General features: G+C 45.4%; 1 protein-coding gene across 8 annotated transcripts in view; it reads left to right on the top strand.

The window, feature by feature from the left end:
- Positions 1-26682, top strand: part of FGFR3 (fibroblast growth factor receptor 3) — a 55796-nt gene that overhangs the window by 22151 nt on the left and 6963 nt on the right. The window contains exons 3-11 of one of the 8 annotated variants that reach the window (XM_075092065.1): positions 276-539; positions 4971-5024; positions 11082-11251; positions 15769-15892; positions 16320-16510; positions 20235-20385; positions 24344-24531; positions 25444-25589; positions 25681-25802. In XM_075092065.1, coding sequence (XP_074948166.1) covers positions 276-539; positions 4971-5024; positions 11082-11251; positions 15769-15892; positions 16320-16510; positions 20235-20385; positions 24344-24531; positions 25444-25589; positions 25681-25802 — 1410 coding nt within the window. Of the gene's footprint in view, positions 1-275; positions 540-4970; positions 5025-11081; positions 11252-15768; positions 15893-16319; positions 16511-20234; positions 20386-21497; positions 21643-24343; positions 24539-25440; positions 25590-25680; positions 25803-26682 lie in introns of all 8 variants that reach the window. The other 7 variants (XM_075092063.1, XM_075092062.1, XM_075092068.1 and 4 more) reach the window with 7 other exon arrangements.

The following is a 26682-nucleotide window of genomic DNA, read 5'->3' as shown; positions in this document are numbered from 1 at the left end:
GGTGATGCGCCTCGTGGGATGGCCATGTTTTGGTCACTACAGGTTTGAAGCCATCCTTGTAGATCAGCCAGAGACCTGACTGTAGTGTGCGCAGCTGTCTTTCTGCATTACTACCTGTCTGGTTGCAGGCAAGGCTTACCTCTGGCAGAGGTAAGGAGGAGCTCTGGGCCCATGGAAGCATCAGTGGGGCTAATATAAATTTCTTTTTAAAAAGCTCTTTCATCCTCTGACGCTTGCTCATATTTACTCATTTCCATTTCTTTCTCCCTTTGCAGAATACTTGAGGAGCGAGACCGCCTTTCTGGAAGAGTTGGTGTTTGGAAGTGGAGATACCATTGAACTCTCCTGTAACACCCAAGGCTCTTCAGTGTCTGTTTTCTGGTTTAAAGATGGTATCGGGATTGCACCTACCAACAGAACTCATATTGGACAAAAACTGTTGAAGATAATCAATGTGTCATATGATGACTCGGGGCTGTATAGTTGCAAGCCAAGGCATTCCAGCGAGGTCCTGGGAAACTTTACAGTCAGAGTTACAGGTATGTACAGAAATACAGATGTCTCGGGGATTTTTTTTTTTTTTAAATTTTTGCCCCTTCACGTGTTCAGTACAGCTGGTGCTTTGCGGTGTTCATCCGTACTTAGTAGGTCTCTACGTCCCTGGTAACTCCTGGCAGTGATTAGACTGACAGAACAAACCAGTCGAAGAATTCTTGCGTGTCCATACCAAATGTTAAAGCTTGATGTTAATACTGAGCGAGACTTAGAAACAGTGCTGGTCAGATTAAACCCCAAATCCCCCTTAACACTCAAATAGATGCAATGCTACATGTGCCTTTGAAGTCTTTTGTGAGTGAGTGAACTGTGGCTCAGGGAGGTTAAGTGACTTTTTCCACTTTATGTGACAAATCAGTGGCAAAATTACATGTAAAAGCTGGAGGTTCCTGAAAACTGTTTCCCTATTACAGCTGATAAATCTCTTCCCTCCATCCTGGTTATCACAAATTACTAGTTTGTTTCGGAAGTAGCTTATCTGTAAACTGTGTACATCTCAAATATGTGCTTCATCAAAGGTACTTATTGGGATTCATACAGTGCAAACAAGTGCTGTGTTAGCAAAGCACATGCTGTCATTTGCTTGACCATATTTTCCATGATTAGGACAGTAGGACAGAAGAGCTACAAGCTGTGGAAGCCTGGATCAGTAACCAGAGAGTGTCAGAAAAATACGTTGTTCCCAGATAGGTAACCACTAGCACTAAGATCATCTCCATGTTTTCAGGGTGCTGCATTGGTAGATGGATACCCATCTCTGCGAGCAGATAGAAAGCCTCCTGATCACACAGAGTAAAACCCTGAATTTTCAGGAAAATTAACCCCTTGTGGGTCTACGGTTTTGAAAACTTACATTTGCCCTTGGGCTGTTGGAGCTTTTTCAAGCATCCCTGAACAGTAGGTCCTTGCCTCCAAAAGTTGAGTTCCCTCAAAAAGTAAGGGGCTCTGTCTGAAAACCAAACACAGAGATGTTTGTGATTGTAAATCACATCCAGTCCATAAAGGGCTTTCTCGTGCCAGAAATAGGATTTTGTGTAAGTGAGAGAATCAAACCATCATGAGAATAAAAGCTCGTTTCAGCAAGCCTTCACCAACATCTGCTTTTCATTGAATGTTACTGGAGATTGCTGTGAATGCTTCAAGGTCATATCAATTAAATGGTTAAAGAAGTATTTGGCCCTTGAAAGGCTTCCTTTAACTAGGTATGATTATTGGAACTATCCAAGGAACTGCTGGTTGTTAGAAATGTTGCTCTCCTTTTTTTCTTTTTTTTTTTTTTGGTGACATTAAAATGCTTTTGAGTTCAAGGGGCAGCAGGGAGGCAGAAGAGGGCAGCTGGTTACATGCTCAAATGAAACAGCTGCCAGCCCCAAAAGTTCGTAAAGTGAGAAATTGTTTTTAATAGTGGGAGGGCTGATAATCCTCTGCTTTTAAAAAAGTTTAAGCCCCAGTGTTTTTCCTCTTCACTAATAATAGCTAATAACAGCTTAAGAACAAGCGAGTAACCTGAACCTGCTTTCTGACAGCATTATGAGTCTTTGATTCTATTAGCCCACTGTCATTACCACCAAAGTGCGGGTAATGTGGGAGTCTCCGTTTTAGCTGTCAGCAGCACTTGTTCTAAACTTTGAAGCCCTGCTCTGTGTGGCAATAGTGGCGCCTCTCGTATGCTCAGTTATTTCTTCATAATTAGTATTGATTGCTCAGCGTGGCACTGCGGAGATGAGATTGTTATCGGAGATTTGTGGTTTGTGTTCCCACTTCTTAAAGGTAACGTCAGCAATTAGTTTGGGTATCTGGTCAGGTGTTTATGTGGATATCTGTGTTGTTTGGGGCTGGAGTTGTTCTTTGCGTTAAATTGGTTTAAATCTGTGCTAACAAAGTGGAATTGCTCTGATCTGTATTCTTAAATGAGCAAAACTAGGCTAGGTATATTCAGAATAGCTGATATACACTTAAGTCCCATTTTGAGAGACGCTTCCAGATTCCAGGTGCATATCAGGATTTTTCTATGTGGGGCCATGAGTTTTGAGTCAGATTGGCTCTTCTGCAGCGACTGTCATTGTACACTGTGAGATGCTTTATGCTGAGGGTAGAGCAAGGAGATGCTGGCATTACAGGGTTGAGACGAAGGCTGATTAATGGCAGGGTTTGATCTCTTTAAAATGCCTCCTTTGACAGAATGGGCTTGAGTGTTTTGCTAGTTTACAAAAAGAAACATACTGTCCTCTTAAAGCTTGAGCACTTGAAGAGGATCACAAATGGAGGCTGCATGCCCAAACTGATCTCCAGCCCTGTTGGCAGAAGCTCCATTTCTGCAACCATTTCACGCACAGAACAGCCTTTGGATTTAGTAGCCTCAGCACCCCCGTGGTGAGCACATACTGCAGGCTGGTACCAGTGAAAAGAGCTTTCAAAATACCCAAGACTAAGCTCTTCAAAACAGGTGACTAAAAAAATTAAACCCCTTTCCATTCATAATTAAAACCCTTTTGAGAATAGCATCTAGCAGTTCTTGCTGACACCAGTACTCGTCAACTTCTGAAAAGGATTACTATTTTACTAAATGATTAACAAATAGCTTACAAATTTTTAGTCACCTATTGAAAAAGGTGATGTTTTGGTAACCTGAATAGGACAGCAGCTCTGAACATGAGATGTTTGGTCTTAAAACCTAAGCTGTATCTCTCATCTGAACCACAAGCAGGGTCAAAGACTCATCCCTTAATCTTGTGGAAATGTTTTTGAATTGGTTTAAAAATTGATTCTGCTCCTCTGGTCACGGTTGGTTCATTGGAAATCAGAAGTAATCTATAATCAAATGCTAATATATGGGTAACCAAATCTGAGAGTGCAGGGCTGAGAATGTGCTGGTTCCTCTGTCAATGCTGGTGGGGATTTGGCTCGGTTTCTGCCTTCGCCAGGACTTGAGTAAACCTACTGGTTCAGCCAAAACACCTAAACATCCACTTCACTTTCAGCAACCCCTGTGGCTTTTCCCTAGTTCTGCTGCCAGCAGGACCTCAACTGTGGATTTGCAGCTAGATATGTGCTTCAAGTCTTCCTTGAGACTTTGCCGAAGAGAAAGGTGCAAAGCATGATATGCCACTGCAGTCCAAAGCAGGGAGATGATTCCTGTGTTACTTGCACCTGTAGATGGTGAATATATCTGGAAAGTCCTTCCCAATTGTGCAGAGAAGTAGCAGTTGTTGTTACCTTTCCCTTACCTCTTCCCCCCCCCCCCCCCCCCCCCCCAAAAAAAAACCACACCCCACACCCCCCCTACACCCCCTTTTTACTTCCACTGAGCTGGTCAGAGAACAGCAGAAAACTCAAGTGCATCTTGACATGAAGGAGGTTCTGCCTGGCTTGACTTAAAGCAGTGCTTTACATTTCTGGCCGCATGTTGAACACTCATAAAGTTTCATATTTTCTAGTGTTTAAGGCCAAGTTCTTTTACCCCTGTCTCAGAATATAAAGGCTGCTGGGTTGTTAGCATTTTGCCTTTATTTAAAAAAGAAATTCATGGAGGTTATACGAAGTCAGTGATGCTAGATCTTCCAGACACTGAATTGTATTAAATTGTGTAAACTAAATCTACTAAGCTGGTATTTTATAATGGGATTTACATTTACAGTAGACATTTGGTGGGGGTACAGGGACTGAGACTTCATTGTGGACAGCTTGGAGAAGGTGAGGTGTTAGACCATATTAACTGAAACTGTTCAGGATGTTTTGGAGAGATACAGATGGAAAATTTCCACCTGTTAACCTGTATTCAGTTACAGCCTTGAGGTGCCTCTGTAGGAGGAATATAATCAAAGGGAACTGGTTCACGGAGTAGCCATCAAAATGTCCATCAAGAGAGAGGTTTGATTGCAAGGGGAAGTTTTAAAAACTTTGGTCTGAGTGGTTGAGCAAGGAGTTAACGAAGGGAGACGTGGCAGGGGTATATTGAGTTAAAAGAAAAATGCAGGGACAGTGAATTAGAAATGCTGACCTGTCATTTTGAGACTCAGTGAAATAAAAAGTCTTCAGAGTGAGTGCTAGAGGGGAAAAACATGGGGGAGAGCTTGTTCTGCAAAAAGAAACTTCCCCTTTTGGAATTGCTTTTGTATTTATGAGGAGAAGAGCACTTCACACAGGGAATAGTATTTGGCATTGGACCCCGATCTCTGGTGGCAGGGCACTGGCAAACTCATGACACTTCTCTCCCAGTTCTGAAAGGTCCTGGCCACTGGTCCCTGGCCCAGCAGTGTGGGAGGGACAGGCTTGTGGAGCTGCAGGGAAGGGTGACCCATCACTTGGCTGTCCTCCCTCGCTGGAGCCCACTGTGGCACCAACAGCCTTGCCCAACGTGATGTCCCCATGTGCCATCTTCTTTCTGCTTCACTTCTTTCTGCTTCTTTTCCTAGATTCCCCTTCATCAGGTGATGATGAAGATGATGATGATGAGTCAGAAGATACAGGTAACTTGTTTTTCTGGGATACAGAGGGCTTTTCCTTCCAAGAGATGCTCCCAAGTGGAGCAGCTCATCCAGATGTTTGCCTGCTCGGACAGCAGCTCTTCCTCTGTGTTCAAATCAGTGACCTCAGGATAGTACTGTGGTGATGTTTATCTGAAAATTTAGAAATAGCTGCCAGAGTAGTATCGTTGCTATAATATCCTAGAGCAGCAGTAGCATAACTTTTTTTTGAGATTTGATTCTGTGAATCTGACTTGATGACTTAGAGTTATAAATTCTCCTTGCATGTAAATCCAGACAAACCCACTTATATATTTTTTTTTACTACACTGACGTTACACCAGTTATACACCATTGCAACCCTTGCCCTGCTTTATTTTTAGCTGGTTTGGTTCTGGTCCTTACCAGCATCTTGGCTGGAGTCAGGGCATAAAATTTACCCTAGCCAAGGGCCAAATGTACTGATGCCGTAAGTGGGAGCAACCTCTTTGGCTTTACTGGCTTTTTCTTTCCCTCACATGGGGAAGGGAGCCCCAGGCCAGAGCCTCTCAGTGCTTTTACTCTGAATCTCTTTCAATCCCAGTGCTTGTTTCTTTAAGGGCAATAGCATTAATCAGGATCATTACATGCTTCAGAGGCGTTAGTGTTGTGTTTTATTATGCTCTTTATATTTCTGCAAAGCGAGCTGCCTGTGTGTATGTGTTTTTAATAAATAAATGTCTTGCATTTGAACTCCCAATCAGCTATGTACATTGGCAGAAGTTCAACGTGACTGGAAAATTTCTCCTGCCCATAGCATTGGACATGCAGGACTCTTTAAAACAGGTCTCCCACTGTAATAAATTCATACCACTTTATCGTGCAATATGTGGACAGTAATGGTGAGTTACGGTGCCAGGCGACCCGTCAGCAGCAGTTAGTGGCTTTTGATAGCTTCTAATTAAGGGCGAGATCCTGCAAGGTGACAGGCACCTTGGCAGAGGTGCTGCGGGCTCCTGATGCCTGCTGAAGCCTGGTAGAGGCATAGGGAGGGTCAGGTTTGGTCAGGATTTGTTCCTGCTGCAGAGCAGCTTCTGATGAGCACAATTAATCGTTCTGTACTTTTTAAAATGTGGTTTGTAGTACACTACATCTCTTAGCAACAGGTATCACAAAACATCAGTTAGTTTATGGTACAGAAAGACATGGTTTTTTCTTCACTGAAAAGGAAAATGCGCGTTTCACCACATGTATTTATAGCCTGTATTCTGGGTCTTCTTGACTTCAAGGCTGTCTCTTTTTATAGACCCAAAGGTAATGACTGGCTTTGCTTAAAGGTCTCGTTATAAAAAGTTGGATTCTCTTCTGCTTTAAAAAACGGTTGATTAGCGTGACGTGCTAGCATGGTGAAACCTCATGGCACATCGTGACATGGATGTGCTTTATGTTACTTTGACATCAGACCTTCCATTTAACCTTCACAGATCTTCTCTTGAGTCTGGGGAGCCATGTTGTTAACCCTGGCACCACCACTGCTGGGACATCCCACCGGGGACAGGGTCTGCAGGACCATCCCGGGCAGGCGGACATGTGGGTATAGCCAGTGCCATGTCCTATGGACGGCCCAAAGAGCTGTGTCCTCCATCTCATGAGACCATAAGATACCGTGCTAATGAGGTGTATGAGCCCCTGCTTGGCTATCAGACGTAGCCATGGTCAGTAGTTAGAGGAGTGAAGGCAATAAACACGCTTTCATGCAAAATAACTGATAGTTACTCACATTTAGGGGGAGGTAATCCATGCAGGACTGGCTCATTGCGTGTTGCTATATTGCACATCACTGAATAAAACCACTGCCTCCTGGCCCCTTGTGATGATAAGCTAATTTTCTGGCTTACTTGTGTTCAAGACTTTCTTATCCTCATGTTTATAGAGAAGAGCTTGGAGAGCTGATTCTAGTAGTGTCATGAGTTTGAAGCCAGTTTCGTTAATTTGAGGGTTTTGACCCAAAACTGTTGAATGACAGGAGCTGGAAATACCAAAGGAAGAGAACAAGAGCAAAGCTGTTCTAAAATAAATTAATATATCATGCAAAAACCTTTGGAGAGCACGGAGACAGATCCTCCACATAGAGTGCCATGCTCTGCTCACCCTCCTTTAAGCATCCTTTCCAAAGGACAGTACAGAAATGGGGCATCCTTTAGGGATGGGCAGCAGAAAAGAAGAAAGAACTTCAGCAGCTTCAAATCATCAGCCCGTTTGTTGCAGCCTTGTCACAAACCAAGATCTGCCTTTGCAAAAAGAGGCTTTCCAATACCGCTGTTCTCTACAGCTGTTTTTCCTGGCCCTGAAACAAAAACAAAACTCCCTTTTCACACACGGCTCTTCTGCCCCAGTGCTCCCTACCCCTCTGTATCTGTTTGTTTGGAGCCCCTGCTGTGTAGCCCCAGCACCTTCAAAGAGCCCCTATAATCTCCAATTAAATCTGGCTGTGTACTCAGAGGCGTCAGCTGGGGAAATTACACAATTAGGGTTGATTCTGCCTGCCGCAGAATTTTGTGGCAGCTCCTAATTGCTAAATGAGCGCTCGGCTGTATTAATTATTCCAAGTATCGCTCTCGGTTTTTTTTTTAATTGGTCATTCAAGTCGGATGGGTGGCCGGTGTCTTTAACGAACAAAAACGGGCAGTCGGGTTTAGTGTTTGATGATGGGAAAGGGCCGGTGATAATGTTTGCGGGTCCCTTTTTTTTCACACCTGCACATGCAAAATCATTGCTCGTAATTAATTTAGAGAGAACGGGTCTAGAAATTTTTCCTGTCTTTCATCCTTCCTCCTTCTTCACTCCTGAAACTCTCTGGAGCTTTGCAGCTTTGCTTGAAAAGAAGAGTTAGCAACATTTTCTCCCCCTTAAAAAGCAGCAATGAAAGGACTCTGGGGGCACAGCAAACTGAAAGCAGTGATGTTTTGTTTGCTGTTCCTGTGAGTGAGAACAAAGGCACCGTTTTCAATGTGTAGACACTTTCTTTAGTTCCAGTTCGACTTGAGAGCGATGCTCTGGTTGTTCGAATTTTGGCACATTGATCCAGGGGTGCCCAGGCCTGAAAAACCCCAAATTGCACGGAAGAACATCCAAACAGAGGGGAGGCTCTCAGAGAAGAAGCTGTGACTAATTGCAGGAGAGAGGAGCGGATCCTGCCTTTGCTCCATGTGGAGATTATCCCTGGGTGGAAACTTTCCTGGGCCCCATCTTGCGCCTCTCTGATGTCCAATGGCAAAATCCCCCTTGGCTTCAGTGGCAAAATTTGCAGCCAGTGGATTGATGGGTCTCCTATGAAATTCAAACTTGTCTTTTGAGTGAGAAAACGTGAAACATCGCCTCGCAGCCCACACAGCTAGTGTGGAAGGGGGAATGCACCCCAAAAGCACAGCCCAAGGAGGAGCCCAGTGCTGGCAGGGTGCCCAAGCAATCTAGTTACACCCCCGTGCCTGGGTGAGTGTCACCGATGCTGTAAAATGGGGTTTATTGTAGGCAGATACGTTAATCACACAAAACCAGCAGGTTATTTGGCTGCCCTTCATAGCTGTGGCAAAGGGGGACTTTTCTATCCATGCCTGGCCTTTTCCTGAACTCTCCCCTACAGCCCCCTTACCCTCCAGTAAAGTCCCTGGGAAACCTGGGTGCTTTGCCAAAAGGAAGTGTTTGGCCAGAAAATAGCCTTTGCTTTAGAAACCAAGGACCAGGTGTCTCCCAACATGTTTTCTGCAGCTCCTTCATCTTCAGTCTTCCCAACACCACCCCAACTGTCCTCCTCCAAATTCACGCCCCTGCTGCTGCCTGGGCTTTTGCCCAGCCTTTGCTTGGTCCCTGCCCTTCCCAATGCATGCATTAGCAGCATCTTCCTTTACCATCAAGACCTGCTCTTCTAACATTTTCTGGAATATTCCCCCCTTTTTGTGCAGTTCTTCACCATTTTTCTAAGCTTAGACGTTGGAAGGTGGATTGTTACGTGGTAGAAGCAGAAGGTAGAAGTTACATAGTGCCCCGCTTTAGCCCATGTTACTGTGTAGCATGTGAGGCCTTTTCTGGATGTGCTGTGTGTTCACAGTGAAGTGTCCTGTAGCCGGGATTTTGCAGGAGCACGGGAATTGCAGGGATTCCTCCTTTTGCTTTTGTTTGTGCTGGTGGTACTCCTGCTCTGGTGCCATCCTGGCAAGAAAAGGGCCTTAAGCAGTTACGTTGTTTAAAAAAATGAGGCATATTGGCATGGGTGAACACCAGATCCCTCTGATATGTGGAGCTGACTCTGATAGGCATCACGGCGTGTTGTGCAAGGCAGTCTGAGGACAGATGGTAGCCCTCAATACTGGATTTCAACCTGGAGCAGCATTTCTGAGGCACCTGTGTCTAGCTGTCCAGCTGCAGAGGTGTGAAAGCAGGTGAGATGTGGGAGTGATGCACCCAGTGGGGCCGTCTCCAGCAAATGGAGGGCTTCCTGTATTCAGCTCCTGACATCCAGTTCCTTGTGGCCAGGTGGGCTTTGCAGGGAGTCCTGGGAAGCGGGGACCATGTGGAGTGCGTTAGCAGGTGCTAAAGATTGGTGGGTGCATGGAGTGCCTTGGCTGAGCTATATGACCTTGCCTGCAAAATCCCTGGAGTTGAAATGCAGCAGGGAGCCTATATGGGGGATACTGGCAGCTTAGACCAAGGTGGGGTCATCACTGACTTACCTGGAATTGCAATGGGATGGGCCTTGTGGAGCCAAACATGTCAGGGCTAAGTACATCGGGGAGTGCTGGAGAAAGGAAGCAGCTCTGGTACATCTCAGAGGGATGCAACAAGAGGGAAAACTTTGTACACCCTTGTCATTAAGGGGAAGTGGCTTACAGAGACTTCAGAGTAGCACTGAGGTGGGACTGTGATGCTGGGTGGTGTTTCTGAGCATTGTCACTGCTGTGGGAGAGGCCAGCAGTGGTGCTTTGGTGGCCATCATGTTCTCCAAGGTAATGCTTGAAGGACCAGCACCATCAATTTGTCTTGGCTGGAAGCACACAGGTGCCTGCGACCGCTGGGTTTGGGTACTCTGTGTCTTGTGGATGCTTCCTTCCCATCTGGAGAAGATGCCCGTTACACTCCTTGGACTCCTCTTTGCTATTTTGCAGCCCAAACACTGTCTGCCCCCATCTCCCTTTGGCCTTGGTGTGGAGCATGGAGCTGGGGGGCTGGATATGGCCCCCAGCATGGCAGGGGAAACACCCCACGTGCAGCTCTGCAGTGTTTCCTTAAGCAGAAATGAAAGCTTGGGAGGCTTTTTAAAAAAAAACTTTCTTTATTCCCAGTATAACGAGTTTGGTGCTGCTGCTGCCTTAATTTGGAGTTAATATGTAATGTTTGTAACACAGCCAAGAAACATCGCTATAGTTGAGGCAGATTATAAAAAGTATCTCATGCTAACACTGGTGTTTTAAAACTTATCCCTGTTCAAAGGTAACAGGAATCTTTAAAACTAAAATGACTTGCACTTAAAGAACATAAACATGATAAACCAGTTTGGCACTGTTGGTTTTTTTTCCCTTCCCTTAAGGACGCTACACTACATTTGTGCTCACCGAGAAGCAAAATTTTCCAGTACACTCAGCTAACACTTTCTCTCTGCTCCCTTTCTGGCCCATGAACATTTTTTTACAGTTCCAACATCTTTCTGCTTTTCATGTTTCTTGGCTACTATTGTCCCGAAGGTACATCTGTATCTTTTTACATGCTGACATCAGATTCTCATCCCGATCTGGGATAACTCTCCCTGTTGATTTAAAAGCAGCTACTCTAGATTGATACTGGCATTACCGAGACAAGAACCTGGTCATGAACCTTTCATCACAAACCTAAAATGCAAACATGCTGTCTATGTCTATGAGAGTCATTTAGCTGGAAAGCATTTCTGTGTCATTTATCTTAACTGCAGCAGGTAGCAATTTAACTGTCACTCCGCACACGTCAAAGCCTCCTCAAATGCATCTGCTCACCAGCTGATATCCTCTGCGGCAGAAATGGGCCTGCTCAACTTGCTTTTTCCTTTCTCAGGTGTCCCCTTCTGGACCCGGCCAGATAAGATGGAGAAGAAGCTGCTGGCAGTTCCCGCCGCCAACACCGTTCGCTTCCGATGTCCAGCGGGTGGAAACCCAACTCCTTCCATCTACTGGCTGAAAAATGGCAAGGAGTTCAAAGGAGAACATAGAATTGGGGGCATCAAGGTACAGCCTTGGTTTGAATCTCTCTTTTGATCACTTTTCCAAAGTGTTAAAGAGGGCTGCTGTCCCTTGGGAATGAGGGCTAATTCCCTCAGAGTTTGTCTATAGTAGTCACTCAGGGACTACGTAAAAATGAGGCGGGGTTTATGGTTGCATTGTGGACAGCGATGGAAAGCAGGAGCAGAAATTTCTGTCCTGATTTCTGGAGATCAGCCCAGTGTGTTGAGATGTGTTAGACCAAGCCATAGCTACTCCTAGCTTTCAAGGAAAACCACTTCTGCATCCTTTGAAGGTATAGAAAGGACCTCACCAAAGAGCTGGACCGTCATGCTGGTGGTCATTAACATTCTTGTGGTATAAATCACTGACCCTCGGTCAAGTGTTGGATTCCCTTGTAGCCAGAGTAGTAGCATCTGCTCCTTGGCTGGTTTCTTCTCCCTCCTTCGTTTTTACCATAAGGTGTTCTGGAAAATGCTCTGGCTTGTGTTTACAGATAGAGCTAAGGGACTACACTAAAATGGTTTAATTAGCCAGAAGCTTCGGAGCTACTGTGTATTACGAATTATGGCAGGATTTTAACAGGAAAATCGGCTCTTCTCTGATGTTGTTGTTGTTATTCCATTGTCCCCTTGAGGTCACAGTCAGACTCCTTTCGGCTTTTACTTGGGGAGAATAAAACTGGCAGCAGCTGATTATAACAAAATCAGCATAGCAGGAAGGACTCCTGAGTAACAATTTTTGCCTGCAGTCTGCCAGCCCCAGCATATCCCTGGGCTACTGCTAAGGAGAGAAGGTGATTTTTAGGAAGGCACTTTCATCAGTACTGTGCATAGCAGTGTGCTGATGCCTACCCCATCTCTAGCATTTTGAAAGCAGGGCCAGGCATGCAAAGTGTGCCGGGCTCCAGAAAACCAGCAAAGGATTCAAAAAAGTCTTTCCTCCCTGCAGTTTTGGGCTGTTGCTTTCCTGTTAGCTCAGACCCATTCCTGAAAGAGCCTTTTGTGATTGCTCCAGTGAAGCCTTTGAAGCTCCCTCCTCTGCCCTGTCCCTGCTCCAGCCTGGACGAGGCTGAGAACACGCTCAGGTTTGGATCTACTGAAAACTTAAGGAGGAAAAAGAAGTGGGGAAGCAACTCCTGTGGGTAAACAGCCTTTCGGGAGATAACATTCACAAAGCACAAGCATATTTTACTAATTGCAGGCTGTAAGGATCATCATGAAGTATTTCCAGGCTTGCGTGCGCCGTTCGAGTGGCTTTTTACAAAACTATGTGACATCAGCTGCACTAAATTATGCTTGCAGAATAAAATCTAAAGCTGAAAGCAATTCCCCATCCCACTTCCCAGTGGTTTTAATCTACCCTTGAGTTTAAATTGACACGTTTCATCCTCTGCAACATGGTAGTGAGTCTTTGGCATCGCTGTGCTTTGTTTCTCTAGGGGCACCTTCCAGCAACAAGCCAATGCTTAAAGAGCTATTGAAGGCAATGTCAGGCCAATTACAGCAAGATTGGTTTAAGCTCTCTGTCTGTCTAGGTGTAGTTCTTTGTCCCTTTCTCGATATAAAGACATCTTTCTTTCTGTAATTTTCCTTCCCTTATTTGCTTGCTTTTGCTCTTGAGCTGCGGTTAGATATAAGTAGTCTAATGTAAATCTCATCCAGTATAAATATACTGATAGATATCAGCTGAGATTTGAACCAGAAAAAGAGATTGAAAACCTGCTCAGTATCTCATGTATTTAAGATTTAAATTCCCTGTTACAACTTAGCTTCGTAACAGGATTAGGCAGCTTGAAAAGAATGGGCAAGATCCAGATCTGGCAGAGTTTGGTTGGCTTACTTCATCTCGAGATCTGGTCTTAACCCAGAAATCCTTAAGCTGGGAATGTTCTCATTTGTTTTCAGCGTGTGGAAGAGTTTAAACGTTGATTGTGAAAGGTCTGTGGTCAGCAGATGAAAGCTGACCACTCTTCCACTTCTGCCTCTTGCAAACAGCATTTAGATCCTGTGATTGCCTGGTGTTAAGTCTGCAAGAGGGAAGGGTGAGTGTTGAAAACATGAAGTCCAGGCTAACCTAGTTTTGTTACAGTTCATCCTTAACTAGTAAAGAAAAGAAATTCATATGACTTATCATATGAAATTTCCCAAAGAGCATTAATGGTTAAATCCTTGTTGGAATCTCTAATATTGTAAGCCTGTGTGTGTTAAATGACCCTAGAAGGGAAGATGGAGGGGGAGGGGAGATAGAGGATTATCCCTTCCCCAGACCATTGCACTGACTTGCATACCAGTCTGGCAAACATGGACTGAGGTTCCAGGTGTGTCTGCAAATGTTTGTTTCACAAGGAGCCAAGAATGACAACACCAAATAAACCAGAGGGATTTCCAGTATCTCACCCACTTGATTAATGCCTGCACTAAGTCACTTCATGTTTCTAGTGTTTTATCAAGTATGGCAACTATCCTAACTTGGGAACTTCCCTTTTTATTATCCTTTAAATCTAGACACCAGTCTCAACCTTAAAAAAAAATTATTATTGCTTCTAGAAGAGTTTCCAAACAAGCTCTGCCCCATGAGGCTGTGCCCCCCAGGTTCTCCTCTCCATTCGGAGTCCAAAGTCCCCATCACAAACCTGATGAAGAGTTCTTTGAAAGTGTCATGAAAGCATCTTTGAAAGTACATGCTAAGTCCTAATTTGGACCTGATTTTATAATGCAGGTCTGACTAGGGAGTCATCCATATAACTGGAGCCCCATTTCCTTGGAGTAGCTCCTAGGGGTTCTGGAAGAAAGTGCTTTGCAATGCTGAAAAGTGGATTAAATGAAGTCTTTATACACAACTGTGAGACAAGCCAGTATGGAAATGAGCCACTGAGCAGCCACAAATTTGCATGGAAACTTCCTTGCCAGTCTGGTGTGTTCAGCTGTGAGCTCAGGGTCCAAGCTCTCTGTTCTCACAGCATCTCTTACCCTGTAATTGCTACGCTGTTACAGAGGTGCGCTGAGTGGGATGTTGCTTTACAAAAGGTGTAGTGTTGGTTCTGCATCTGCGCTGTGCTGGGTGGGCAGAGGGTGCCGTCAGACCTGACCAGACATCTGCAACAACTGAGATTTCTGTACAGACTGCTTAGCCACAGCCTCCTGTTACCTATAACCTGAAATGAAAGGAAATGCTGTATTCAGTGGCCTCTGGAAAGTGGGGTGCTCAACAGTGCTGTTCCCAGGGACGCAGAGGTCTACAAAGCAAGGGGCTTTGTTAAAATGGCTTTTGCTTGCTTATCTTGCAACTAAGCTGTCTAGTCCTATGGCTTTAAACACTCTCTTTGCAAAATTCTGGCTTTAATTGCAACTTGGCCCTTTAAAGGAAAGCATGTGGATGCAATTTATGTGTAGCAGAAGAGGTTAAATGACTTCATATTTGAGTTCACCTGCTGCAGCAAGAAACCTCCAGGAGCAGTTATGCCCTTGTTTTTTCCATCAGCCTTGACGTTCTGTAGTGTAGCGTTATTGTAATCTCCTGCTTCTGTGTCCTTGGAGTCACCTTCAAAATGTTTAATAAAGTTAAATGTTCTGCTCTGGGCGGCAGAAGGCATCAAATTAATATACAGAGATTTGGAGAGCTTTCGTACGCTATGCATCGTGAAGTCATCTTTATTAGTGCTGGTTGCTTTCTGTATTAATTCAAGATTTGCTTTCCATATCCATAATTTCCTTCATACTCATTAGAAACAAACATTCTAGCTGGGAGCACAGGGCAGCAGGTCAGGGTGGAGACATGGGTTGTGCTTTCTGTTCTGCTACTGAACAACCAACAACTATGGACATCAGCCACACCCAGAAAACCAGCTAGTATAAAACTCGGTGCCAAAAGAGAAGGGATGACCAGGCATCCTAGGGACCAGACTTGAGGTTGGGCATGTTTTCTTATGTTTTTTACAGGGAATTCAGGGGACTAACTTTTAGACACCCATTTCTGCTCAGACAGATGCCATGCCCTGTTGCCTCCATAGTACATATCTTTAAAATACGTTATAGATGGGGGAAAGAAGTATGATCTTTATTGTTTCTAGACATCTCACCTATATGTAGCAGGTGGTAAAGGTCTGCAGACAGGAGTATGATATTTTGAGCTGACAGAGTCTCTGGGAGAGAGTAGTCTGGTAGAGGGGACCAGCAGATCAGAGTTATCTTAGCTGATGCCTTCTGAAGTCATGATTCTGATGAGAGGTGCCACATTCAGCTGTCAGCTGTTTCATTGTTGTTATCATTGTGGAAGCATCTACAAGTCCCTGTTGCAATCTCAGCATGTTACATTGTGTTGCATTGTTCATGCATTGGTAATAGTTCCCTATTACATTAAGCCTTCAACGACCCTTGAAATGGGTCCTTGTGATGTTCAGGCCTACTCTGGGGTCCGTTTATGCTGGCCAAGTGTGTAGAAGTTTACTGATTGTTTGCTGGTTTGAATGGTCTGGTGACGATGGCACTTGACCACAGGCTTGATGGTTTGATTTCTTCTAGTTGCGACACCAGCAGTGGAGCTTGGTGATGGAGAGTGTTGTGCCGTCAGACCGAGGAAATTACACCTGTGTTGTGGAGAACAAATACGGCAATATTAGGCACACGTACCAGCTTGATGTATTAGGTGAGATTCCCTGTTTTCCCTCAACAGCTGATGTGTGGTGATGTTTGTTAAACAGGTGCATGATGGGATATGGGAAGCAGAAGCTTGGTTTCTTTCCCAAAGGGCTGAAACCCATCTTCTGAAACCAACATCAAGCTTACTTTTGGCCAACAATTCAGCCTCAGATCTGTGATCAATAAATTACTTAGCTGGTCTGCTGAAGGGTCAGAAGGAATGGCAGGGCTGAGATGCCTCCTACATTCCCAGGTGGTTCTTCCCTGTTTGGCTTGAGAAGTACTGGGTAGAGCGCTGCCCAGGACACCTAGGGAAGACAATCCCAGTCTGCAGCCTTTCTGCTGAAAAGCCAGGAGATGAAGGGTTCAGAGGAAAATCCTTCCCGGAGGAAGGATGGGCAAATGAGGATTTCCCTCTTTTCTCTTTTTTTCAGAAAGGTCACCCCACCGACCAATCCTACAAGCAGGGCTCCCTGCCAACCAGACTGTGGTGGTAGGGAGCAATGTAGAGTTTCACTGCAAGGTCTACAGCGATGCCCAGCCTCACATTCAGTGGCTGAAACACGTGGAAGTCAATGGTAGCAAATATGGACCTGATGGGACACCCTATGTCACGGTGCTGAAGGTTGGTACACGCTCCTTCTTCTCACCCTCAGGGCAGGCCTTCCTCTCCCTTCGTCTCTGTGTTAGAGAGATGGTAGCTACGTTGTGGGGATGCTCTTCAAAGTAACCCACTGCCATACTCATGGCAAGAGAGACCAGCACTGAGTAAAAGGTGCTTGCCATCAATGGAAACCATAAACTTTATTTACTTGTTTATAAATAAGCCTTAGACTTACAGTGCAATGCAAACCAGAAACTCCCAACAGAATATGTTCAATGCCACAGTTCCTAGAAGGATAATAATTATTTAAATCAGATTTTTGGGAACTCAAGGTCTCATTTTCTGTAATTGTTTCATATCTAAGAAAATATAATGAGAATAACCCAAGAGCAGCTGTTGGGATTGTTCTTTCCTTTAGGCCTGCACAGTGGAATACTCTGCTTTTTGGAGGGGGTACAGCAAAAATGTTCTAAAGTCAGTCTTCCAGACTCCTCTGTTTGCCAGAGATAACACAACTACTGTAGTGGCACAGATAAGCAAAGTAGTTGTAAGAGCTGAGGCAACTGTGAGAAATGCAGCATAGTAAAAGAGAAGCTGACAGATTGCATTTGACATAAAATTGTAAAAATAACCTTTTTTTACAGCTTCAATAGAGGTATTTTCAGGGCTTATTAAAATAGAAGGCTCCCAACTAAAACACATTCTTTCCTTTTCCAAGTAAACACACTGCAGCGTGCACATACTAAATAATACTGAACTACCAGCACCTGGGAGCCAAGATAGTCTTGTTCCAGCCACTAACATTTGTGAGCATTGCTATTATCCATGCTCAGGAAAGCCTTGTTTTTTATTGAGCAAAAACTCCCTTAGTAAGACACTACTTGGTAAAATGCTTTCTTGAAAGGGAACTTCCAGATTATATCCAGAATCAGCGGGTCTGGTTCTCCTCAGCCTATGCAGATATAAGAAGTAGAGAGTGAAAAGCACATTGGACTTTTTAAACCCCATTTTTTTTCTTTTAATAGTTAAAGGCATCCTGTGTTGGTATTTATTAAAATATATAGGGCCAAATGCGTTTTGTCTGGCTCTGCAGTTACAGCTGAAAGCAGATTTTGTCCCTGCAGTTTCAAGCCGAGGTTGTCCTGTGCATGGATGTTCCCCATGCACATCCTGCTGCACGCACCCTTCTCTTTGTATGAAGTTTGTTTTTTGTTTTTTTTTTTTTTAAAAAAAACACTTATCAGACAGCATCTACAAAACTGTAACTCAGCCAGATACATGATAATAAAAGCCAGAGACCCTGGAAATAATTACACAGATTGAAATAACAGATTGGTTGGAAGAAATGGCTGGAGACAGTTCTTCAGGATTGGCAACATGCGCTTCTCGCGAGTTGATAAAACGTTTTATTTTCTTGCTGTCTCTCCAAATGTGTTTGAATTATGCATATTTGAATTTCTCCCTGGTTTCACAGCCCGGTACCAAGCTCTGAATAGCTGGCTGTGTCACATGCCATCTAGTATAGTCTCCGAGCTCCGTGTGTGGTCCCCTTGGGATAAAGTGCTACCTTTTGGAAGTTTGCAGAGCTGCTGCGAACAGTGCCTTGTGTCACAAGCACAAGCTCCCATTTTGCTGTGGCAAAGAATATATAAATAGTCCGTATAAATAGTGTTTTAAAATTAAGTTGGAGCGGCACCGGGGTGGCTAGGTAATTAGAATTGCCAAATACCTTCTCTTCTGTGGACAGCAAAGGCTCTGCATTCCTCGAAGGGGAGCACAGGCAGGCGTTTGAAAGCACAAGTTTTGTTTGGTTTTATTTTTTTGCTGAATAGGACCAGCACACGTCTATTTACTACTTCTGGTTAATCAGGAATGCTTTGAATTGTATTAATGCCGGCATCAGCGCTGGGGCACGGAGCATTTCCATTTTGGGATGCATCTTTTGTGCGCCAGTACTGGGCCTCCGTGGAGCTGTATCAGGCCCAGCTTTGCAGGGTTGTTTTTTTTTTTAAAGTGTTGTGTGCCTGTTTTTTAAAAATAAAGATCTGATAAAACTATCTCACTGTCATCTTGGGGCCAGTCAGTTGGCTCTATGGGCTCATTCCCCTCATGCCACACAGTGCTGTTGCTCTCACCCAGCACCCTGGCCATGCTGCTGGAGCAGGATGCTGCTAACAGCCCTTTCCTGCCCACAGCTGCTTTAGAAGGGGCTCCCTCCTGCCTGGTGCTGTGATGCCTGCAGGGAGATAAGGCTTTTTATCAGCCTGCCCTTCCCTCCTGCCTTCAGGAGATTTTGTGGAGTGTAGGAGCTGCTATGGGGCAGTTTGTATGTGGGGAGTGCTGCGGTCTCCATTGGAGTGAGGGGGAAGGAGAGGTGCCCAGCACATTAAATTCTCCCTTCACATCTAAATGGGGTGGGGGTGGGGGTGGGGGTGGGGTGGGGTGGGGTGGGGTGTCAAAACCCTCCCCAGTCCTGATGGATAAATAGAATGCTGTACTTTCAACCTATTTTTCAAACAGCCTGACAAAACCAAGCCATCACCTGCGTCAGTTCCTGAAAGCCTGGGCTAATCTGTGATCAAAGGAAACCCCTTTTTCTTCGCAGAAGAGCACTAAATGCATTCCAGTGACAGAGGGGGGGCTGGCAACACTGTGCCCAAGCTTTGTCAAAGGCTAAATTGTATGTTCTGCATTGAAACATGCCCGGTTTAATTATAAACAAGGCAGCAACAGCAGGCAGGCACGTTTCCCCACTGGTCAGGACAGACAAACTTACCAGCACATAAGCTTTATAGATGACAGCAGGTCAAAAACAGTGATGTTTGTCATCAGACATGGACATGGGGGCCCCTCTCTGATGCTACCTCTGGGTTCAGTCCCTAATAACGTATCAGATCTGGCAGTCCTATTGATTTTAATGGGCTGCAAGTCATATTGGCAGGATCAGGCCTTGAAATCAAAGGCACTGAGACTGGGCTAGGGAGCGTAAGACCAAAAATGAGAAGATCAGTTGTTTTATTTTAATTTCCAGAATTGAAGCTGATATTTTTTCCTAGACTTTCCCTAGGCTGCTTCTGAGGCCTCCCAAAACAGTTGTGCATTTTCAACCAAAATAAAAACAACTGTTTAGGGAAAAGTCTGATGTGCTGTTGTGGCAGCGTGAAAGAAGAAAAATAAAACCCTTGCTTAAGAGTCTGAAGTTTGTTTGATTTATATGCACCACTTTATTTAGTAAAGAAGAGGCTCCTATAAGCAGTGGAAAAAATTACAGCTAATTTCTGAAAGGCAAAGTCAGCAGCGAGTTTCAGACCGCCACTGCTTATATTTTGTTTCCAAATTCTATTTTGGAATCTGATAATTGAAACAGTATTTGCCTGAGCTGGGTTGCAAACACAAATCTCTACTTAAGCCCTTTCTCTGGTGCTCCTGTCTGCAGAGCTATTAAGAAACTGTAGGGCCTTTGACTGCTGTCAGATGGAGAAGTGGGAAATTGGTCTGTTTTAAAAAAAGAAATCACATGTATGCCGCTAGTGAAGGGAAGGGAGTTCACTTGCACGTGGTTTGGGGGCCAAACGCAACTTCTCTTCTTCACCCAAGTCCTGGGTTAGGTCTCTCACCACGGGGTGAGCCGGGGATGTTGCCACAGCCAAAAAAAATAGCCGTGAACAGTCAATCCTAGCTAATGTAGGTGCGATGGAGGTATTGTTTGGTTTACTGAAGTTCAGGTTTCTGTCTATTCCTGCAGTCTTGGATCAGTAAAAACGCTGAAGCCGATGCTAACCTAAATCTGTTCAATGTGACAGAACAAGATGAAGGAGAATATCTGTGTAGAGCCAACAATTTCGTAGGCATAGCCGAAAAACCATTTTGGCTCCACATTCGCAAACCAAAACCAGGTAAACCACAGACTCTGTCCCAAGGCCGTGGCAACTGCAAGAATGAGCTATAACATTTTAAAGAAGCTAGTGATTAAAATTACTATTCATTTTGTATTATACCCTGTCAACTGACGCTGAATGGCTTTATCTTGTTTTCTTGCTAATTTTTTTTTTTACAAGAATGTTACGCCTATACAGCAATTGCCATGGAAAAATTCCCACAATAAAATGACTGTCAAATTTTGCTATCAACTCTTCACGCTTTTATTCCTTTCCCTTCTTACAGTTGAGTGCTGATAACAGAATTGCATGTTAATGACATGTGATGTTCAAAGCTCTGGAAAACCAAGCCGTTTCCAGATTTTCACCCGTAAAACTGATCTAATCAGTACACAGATTTCTGTCCCTTGGAGAAGTAATGGAGAAATAAATATCAATGGTGGCTCGTGCAAGCAAACACGTTAGCAGAGAGAAGCAGCAATCTCCATGGGCTCTGGGTTTGACTCTGGCCTGGAGGGTTTGGCTTGCTGTGTTGCTCAGTGCCACTGCAGGAAATTTCCTTACAAGCACCTTCTTGTAATCAACCTGAGTTATATTACAGCATCAAGGGCTGTGTGATGAATGTATGGCTGTGAGATGCCCACTCTGAAACAAAATCTAAAAAATTGTAAAATTCTGTTATTTTCCAGTGAACTGATGAATCAAAATGTATGTTCCTCTGATCAGCACTTGAGTCTTCCCCACTACATCTCCCCTCCTTTGTCCTTTCTTTCTGTCTTTCCTCTCTATTTTACCATCTTTCTTCCCCCCTCCCCCCCATACTTACCCTACTAACTCAAAGTCAGTCATATTGTGGGGGCAATTTTTCATTTGGATGCTTTTGCTTGCATGCTTCTTTAGTGGGACAGAGTAAGAACCTGGTGAAGGGAACTTTTTTTTTTGCTTTTGACTACAGGTTGCAGAGGGGAATGAATAAATAAATGTGGAAGATGGGCCATTGGAAAAAAAAAAAAACCAACCCACCTTAATCTGCTTTTAAAATTTGCCTGTGGTGTCCTCACACTTGCTGGGAATGTGGCTTGTTCTCTGTTTTCCCTCTTTCTATATGTGTGTGTTTTTTTTCCCCATAGACGGCAGGTGTTAACACAACGGATAAGGAGCTAGAGATTCTGTACTTGCGAAATGTTACTTTTGAGGATGCTGGGGAATATACTTGTCTCGCAGGGAATTCTATTGGGTTCTCACATCACTCTGCTTGGCTGACGGTGCTACCAGGTATTTCCTTCTGTGCTGGCCTCTCTTTCCCTCTCCAGGGTGCCTTAATGTTTTGCTTTAGAAATGCCAAGTTCCTGCAGACCGCCCCTTGCTTGGAAGAGGGCACGTTATCCAGGGAGGGCTCTCCTCTGGGATTTGCTGTGCGGGTGGTAAATCCGCACAGCAGAAGACCTCTGTTGCATATTCACAGCTGACACTTTTTGCATTGCGTCTCAAGATCTAAATTATGTTTGCAGTAATGATGCAAAATGTCCAGTATCTTTTTTTGACCTGGATAACAAGGAGAAGCATTCACAGCCTCTTTGTTAGGAGACTGTTAAGTGCCAAAATTAGGAGCTTTGTCTTCTTACGCTGCCAGTGGGAGGAGGAAACCTCCCCGTCAGATGATCCAGGGCACCTAAATTGGACATGGACTGTGGATCATCTTACGAAGGAACCTTTCTGTCTAACCTCATATCTTAACCTAAAATTAGATGCATAAGTGGTTGGTGTGAGTACACCCTTCCCTCCCTGTAGCATTATTTCCGCTTCACGGATGAACAGACCAAGACAGCTATCTCAAACAGAAGGTCGAGGAGAGTCATCTGCAGAGAGAGACCAGGAGTCCTGGCTCCCAGGGGCATTGCATGCTGCCTGCTCCAGCTGGGACCGATGAAAGCTGCAGTGGGCTTGAAACCCGAGGCCAGAATGACCTCAGTTTTGTGGGCTTTTCATGTGCAAAGCTCTCATTGACAATGAAGCCAGCACAGAATATGCAACAGAAGGATCTGCTCTCCCAGAGAAAGGGACAAGGCTGTGCTGTCCCTTCACCTGCAGAATCTCCCTTCAGCTATGGGGGAGGCACGAGCATGGTCCAAGAAAGCACCAGCACTATTCATATTGAATCTCGTAGGTGCTGTGCCTTGCAGATAGTGCAAGAACAGACCTGGAGTATGTTCAATAGACCCTTACTGAAAGGGCACCCAAAATCCTATACACCCCACTTTGGCTCACCCAGTCATAGACCACACTTGGGTCCATCTTGCAACACATCCATCTCAGGATGTGCTTAGGAACTGGAAACTTAGGCATTTCTAATCCTCACTTTATCTGTGCAGTGATTTGGATGTTACCACTTTTACTGGGTCTCAAGAGGGTTTCCTTCATGCCCAACCCTGCTGCCGGAGGGATCTGCTGGTCTTTTCTCTGTTTATTTGCCAGCTCTAAAATAGCTGATCTGATCTTGTTTCTGCTTCTGCCATCCGCTGGATGAGAAATCATTTCCTTTGTTTAGAAGACTAATGTCTCTGTTATTTTGAGAATCTCCTGATACTGTCTCATCCAACTGTTACACTGTTTTTACAATGTATAAACTCACACCTCTTACTTAAGCAAAGAATAATCGGGAGAAAACCCACAAAAAACCTGAAGTGGAACTTTATACTGAAGTCAGACACAGTGAAGGGCAGCCGTCCATGCAGCAGCAGGCCCCGAAGCACTACCCGCGGAGAAGGTGGAGGACACAGCCCGTCTGGGGAACCTCTGCTTGTAAACCCCTGTCCACACTAAGGGAGAAGGGAGACGTGGAGCAGAGGGTGGGATGGTGTGAGCCAAGGCAGCCGAGCTGTGGCACCGGCCGTAGTGCCTGATCGTGGGAGATCTGGTAACCCTTCCCCGCAGGAGGAGATGGCCGCTTGATACCATTAGGCCTTGCACAGCTGACACGCAGGCTGGCACAGCCCGCAATGTCACTGACAGCCCTTTTTCCATGTCCCCTGGACACAGCCACCGAAGACCTGATTCGGAGCCTGCTGCTGCCAGGGGCAAGGCTCCCGCTGCTTGCCGAAGGTGCTGCTTTGGAGCAGCAGTGATGTATGCAAGCCGTTAGCGAGCTAACCCCATCGCCATGACTTCATTATAAAGTTTCTTACTGCTGACTGTTCCTCTGATTCCAGCACGCCCTTGGGGGATAGAAAACTAGTCCCACCGTGGCTCCTTCCTCTGGTCTATGTGCCTGTCCTGAAAGGAACAAGGAGAGAAACAATAGCTGAGCTTTGCTGGTCCCAAAAAAGTCTTGCTAGCAGGTAACCACTGCTGATGGGCTCATGCCATCACCCTCCTGGCTCAGCCACCTCTCTGGGCCAGACCTTCCAGCCTCTTCCCAGCAGAACTAAGTTTTTATGAAATAATGATGCAGGTTGGTCTTGTGAGGCTTTTCCCTGTGTGATACCTTATCCTTGGGTGCCCTTCAAGTCCCTTGGTCCCTCAGGGCAGGCACTGGTCAGGTGGAAATCTTTGCTGGAGAAGCTGAATGAGCAAAGTGCAGCAAACCCCAGTCCTACAGCCTTTGCACATCCAAGGCATCCAGCTATGTGACGTGGATATGTGGGAAAGCAAGATCTGGGTCAGAGGGACAGCACAGACATGTGAAGAGGTGTTCAGCCTAGAGCAGTGCTTTTCAACCTGTGGGCTGAAGGTTCTTAGAATCCCAGGGTTGCAGCAAAGAGCAGTAAAGTAACCGCAAAAAAGGCAAACTGAACTAGTGTTTTAGCTACAGCCACAGGTGGAAAACCACTGGCCTAGGAGAGTCCCCTCACTGAAGTCACTCAGAAAATTGGGGCTGATGAGCAAGTCCTTCCCAAATTCCTTTTGCTGCATGTGTGTAGTTGCATGCGGCCAGCTGCCCGCCCCGTCCTGACCACCATCTCTTGTCACCCCGCAGCAGAGGAGCTCATGGAAATGGATGATTCAGGCTCAGTGTACGCTGGCATTCTCAGTTATGGCACTGGCTTTGTTCTCTTCATCCTCGTGCTGGTCATTGTGATTATCTGCAGGATGAAAATGCCAAACAAAAAAGCCATGAACACCCCCACTGTACAGAAAGTCTCCAAATTTCCACTCAAGAGACAGGTAACAGAAAGTAGATACAAGATTCCTATTCCCCGCTATGGTCATCCCTCTTTTTTATTTTTTTCTTCCCCTCCTTGAAATTTTCTCTCTAGGTGAGAAGCTCTGCCAGAAAAACATTGCTCAAGAGGGACATAAGTTGGCTGCAGTCTAGGAGTTAAACCCCTTTTAGTGATTTGTCCCGGCGGAGCAGTAGCTGGTGGCAGATGACTCTGGTTCATGAGCAGCCCTCAAGCAGCTGCGTTTCTGTCGCCCTTGTGCAAGAGAGGCTGGCAGTGCAGCTGTGGGTGCCACAGATAGCACACCTTGCAGGGAAACAGTTTAGTCTAGGCACCCTGGTGGAGTGGGGATTTGGGGAGTAAGAGCATGTTTAATTGTGCTCAGTTCTGCTTTCACAGAGGTCACTGGTGACTTGAACCAATTCTCATGGAGGTGGGAGGGGGTCCTCTCTCTCCATGCAGTTAGAGACGCTCTGCCCTGTGTAACTGCAGAGGGGCAGGAGCAAAAGGCACTATGTAAAACCACATAGTGAAGGCTACAGATTTCACAGCTCTGGGTGCAAGCTCGTGGTGGACATTTACAGAGCCAGAACAGGAGAAATCCCGCCATAGCCTGTATGTGCTAAAGGGATGCAAACAGAGTAACGGAACAGATTATACCTCCTGCCTGCTGGAGGGCACTCGCTGACCTGTCTCTCCTTTCCACCAGCTAAAAACCTGACCACAAGTGCCTACGTCAGTGCATTTCTGCAAGGGTGAGGGGAGAAGTAGAGCGTGGGGGGATTTCCCATTTAGAAATGACCAGAAAGGTGACAGTGGCCAAAGATGGCTCAAACCCCCTCAGTGACCCATCTCAGGCACTGCTTTCCCTAGGAATACAGTTGGCAATAACACTTCATTTGCTCTACCCAAGCAGGTGTCGTTGGAGTCCAACTCTTCCATGAATTCCAACACGCCCCTGGTCCGGATCACACGCCTCTCCTCCAGTGACGGGCCGATGCTAGCCAATGTATCTGAGCTGGAACTGCCTCCTGATCCCAAGTGGGAATTGGCACGCTCCCGGTCAGTCAACCCACGGGTCAGGGTCCCCTTGCCTCCCGGGAGTGTCACCACCCCGGTACCCACTGACGCACCTGCTTGTTCCTCCCTCCAGCCTGACCTTGGGGAAGCCGCTCGGCGAGGGGTGTTTTGGCCAAGTGGTGATGGCAGAAGCGATTGGCATTGATAAGGACAAGCCAAACAAGGCCATCACAGTTGCTGTCAAGATGTTAAAAGGTATGGGGAGTCTACAAAGGGCAGATTGCACTGGGTTTTCCTCTTGTTCCTTCTCAAAAGAGTCTTTGATACAAACAGATACAACAGAAGAAAGCAAGAACAGCCTTTCTTTCCCTTCACCCACATAGCCTGGGGGCAAGGGTTCTCTCCTTGGATAGTATGTAAAAGTGCAAATCCCATCAGGAAGAGGGAATGGGAATTAACCCAGTTCTCTGCCAAGGGGAAATAGCATCCCTGTGAAGAAGGGGGAACCCCCTTCACTTCTAGCCAGCTTCATAAATCAGCCCACTCCTTACTCCTGTAACCAGCACTGTCTGTTCTAGCAAAAGCTTATGCAACAAGCTCAGGTGGAGTTTGCAGAAATTCGGTTGACAAACTCCTTCTTGAGGAGTTTCTTCATTGAAGAAACTTGATACCAAACTGCTGAGAGGTTAAAGGGAGGCCAAAAATGGGGGAGTCACTGGGCACCTTCGGATGAGTCTGTTTCCCATCGTTCCCACACACAGAGTAACCACAGACAACACAGACAAAATCACCCTGAGGAGTTCAGCTGGAGCAAGCAGAGTGGATGCTCCCAACAGCGAGCAGCACGGGTTTGCAGTTACATGGGATGACATCTTTAACAAAATAGTATTTCTTATCAGAAAGGGATTCTTTTAATTTATATTTCCTTCAGTCCGTTCTGAAGTTGTTTTTGGAAGCAGGAACATTTCCATCTTTCCAAACCAAAGCATTGATTTGGGGAGGTTTTCCCCCATTTTTCTACTTTAGTAGAAAAATTACAGCTTTCCATGTAAAAAATATGTTCTTTTGCTAGTCCCTCTCCCAGCTCTGACTGTCCCCCACCCTTCAGTCTTGGCCCCTGGAGATAAGGGAGGGA

Source organism: Phalacrocorax aristotelis, chromosome 4 (genome assembly GCF_949628215.1).
Source record: "Phalacrocorax aristotelis chromosome 4, bGulAri2.1, whole genome shotgun sequence".
Taxonomy (NCBI): Eukaryota; Metazoa; Chordata; class Aves; order Suliformes; family Phalacrocoracidae; genus Phalacrocorax; species Phalacrocorax aristotelis.
Note: the sequence above shows the minus strand (reverse complement) of the source record. Positions and strands in the feature narration are given on the sequence as shown.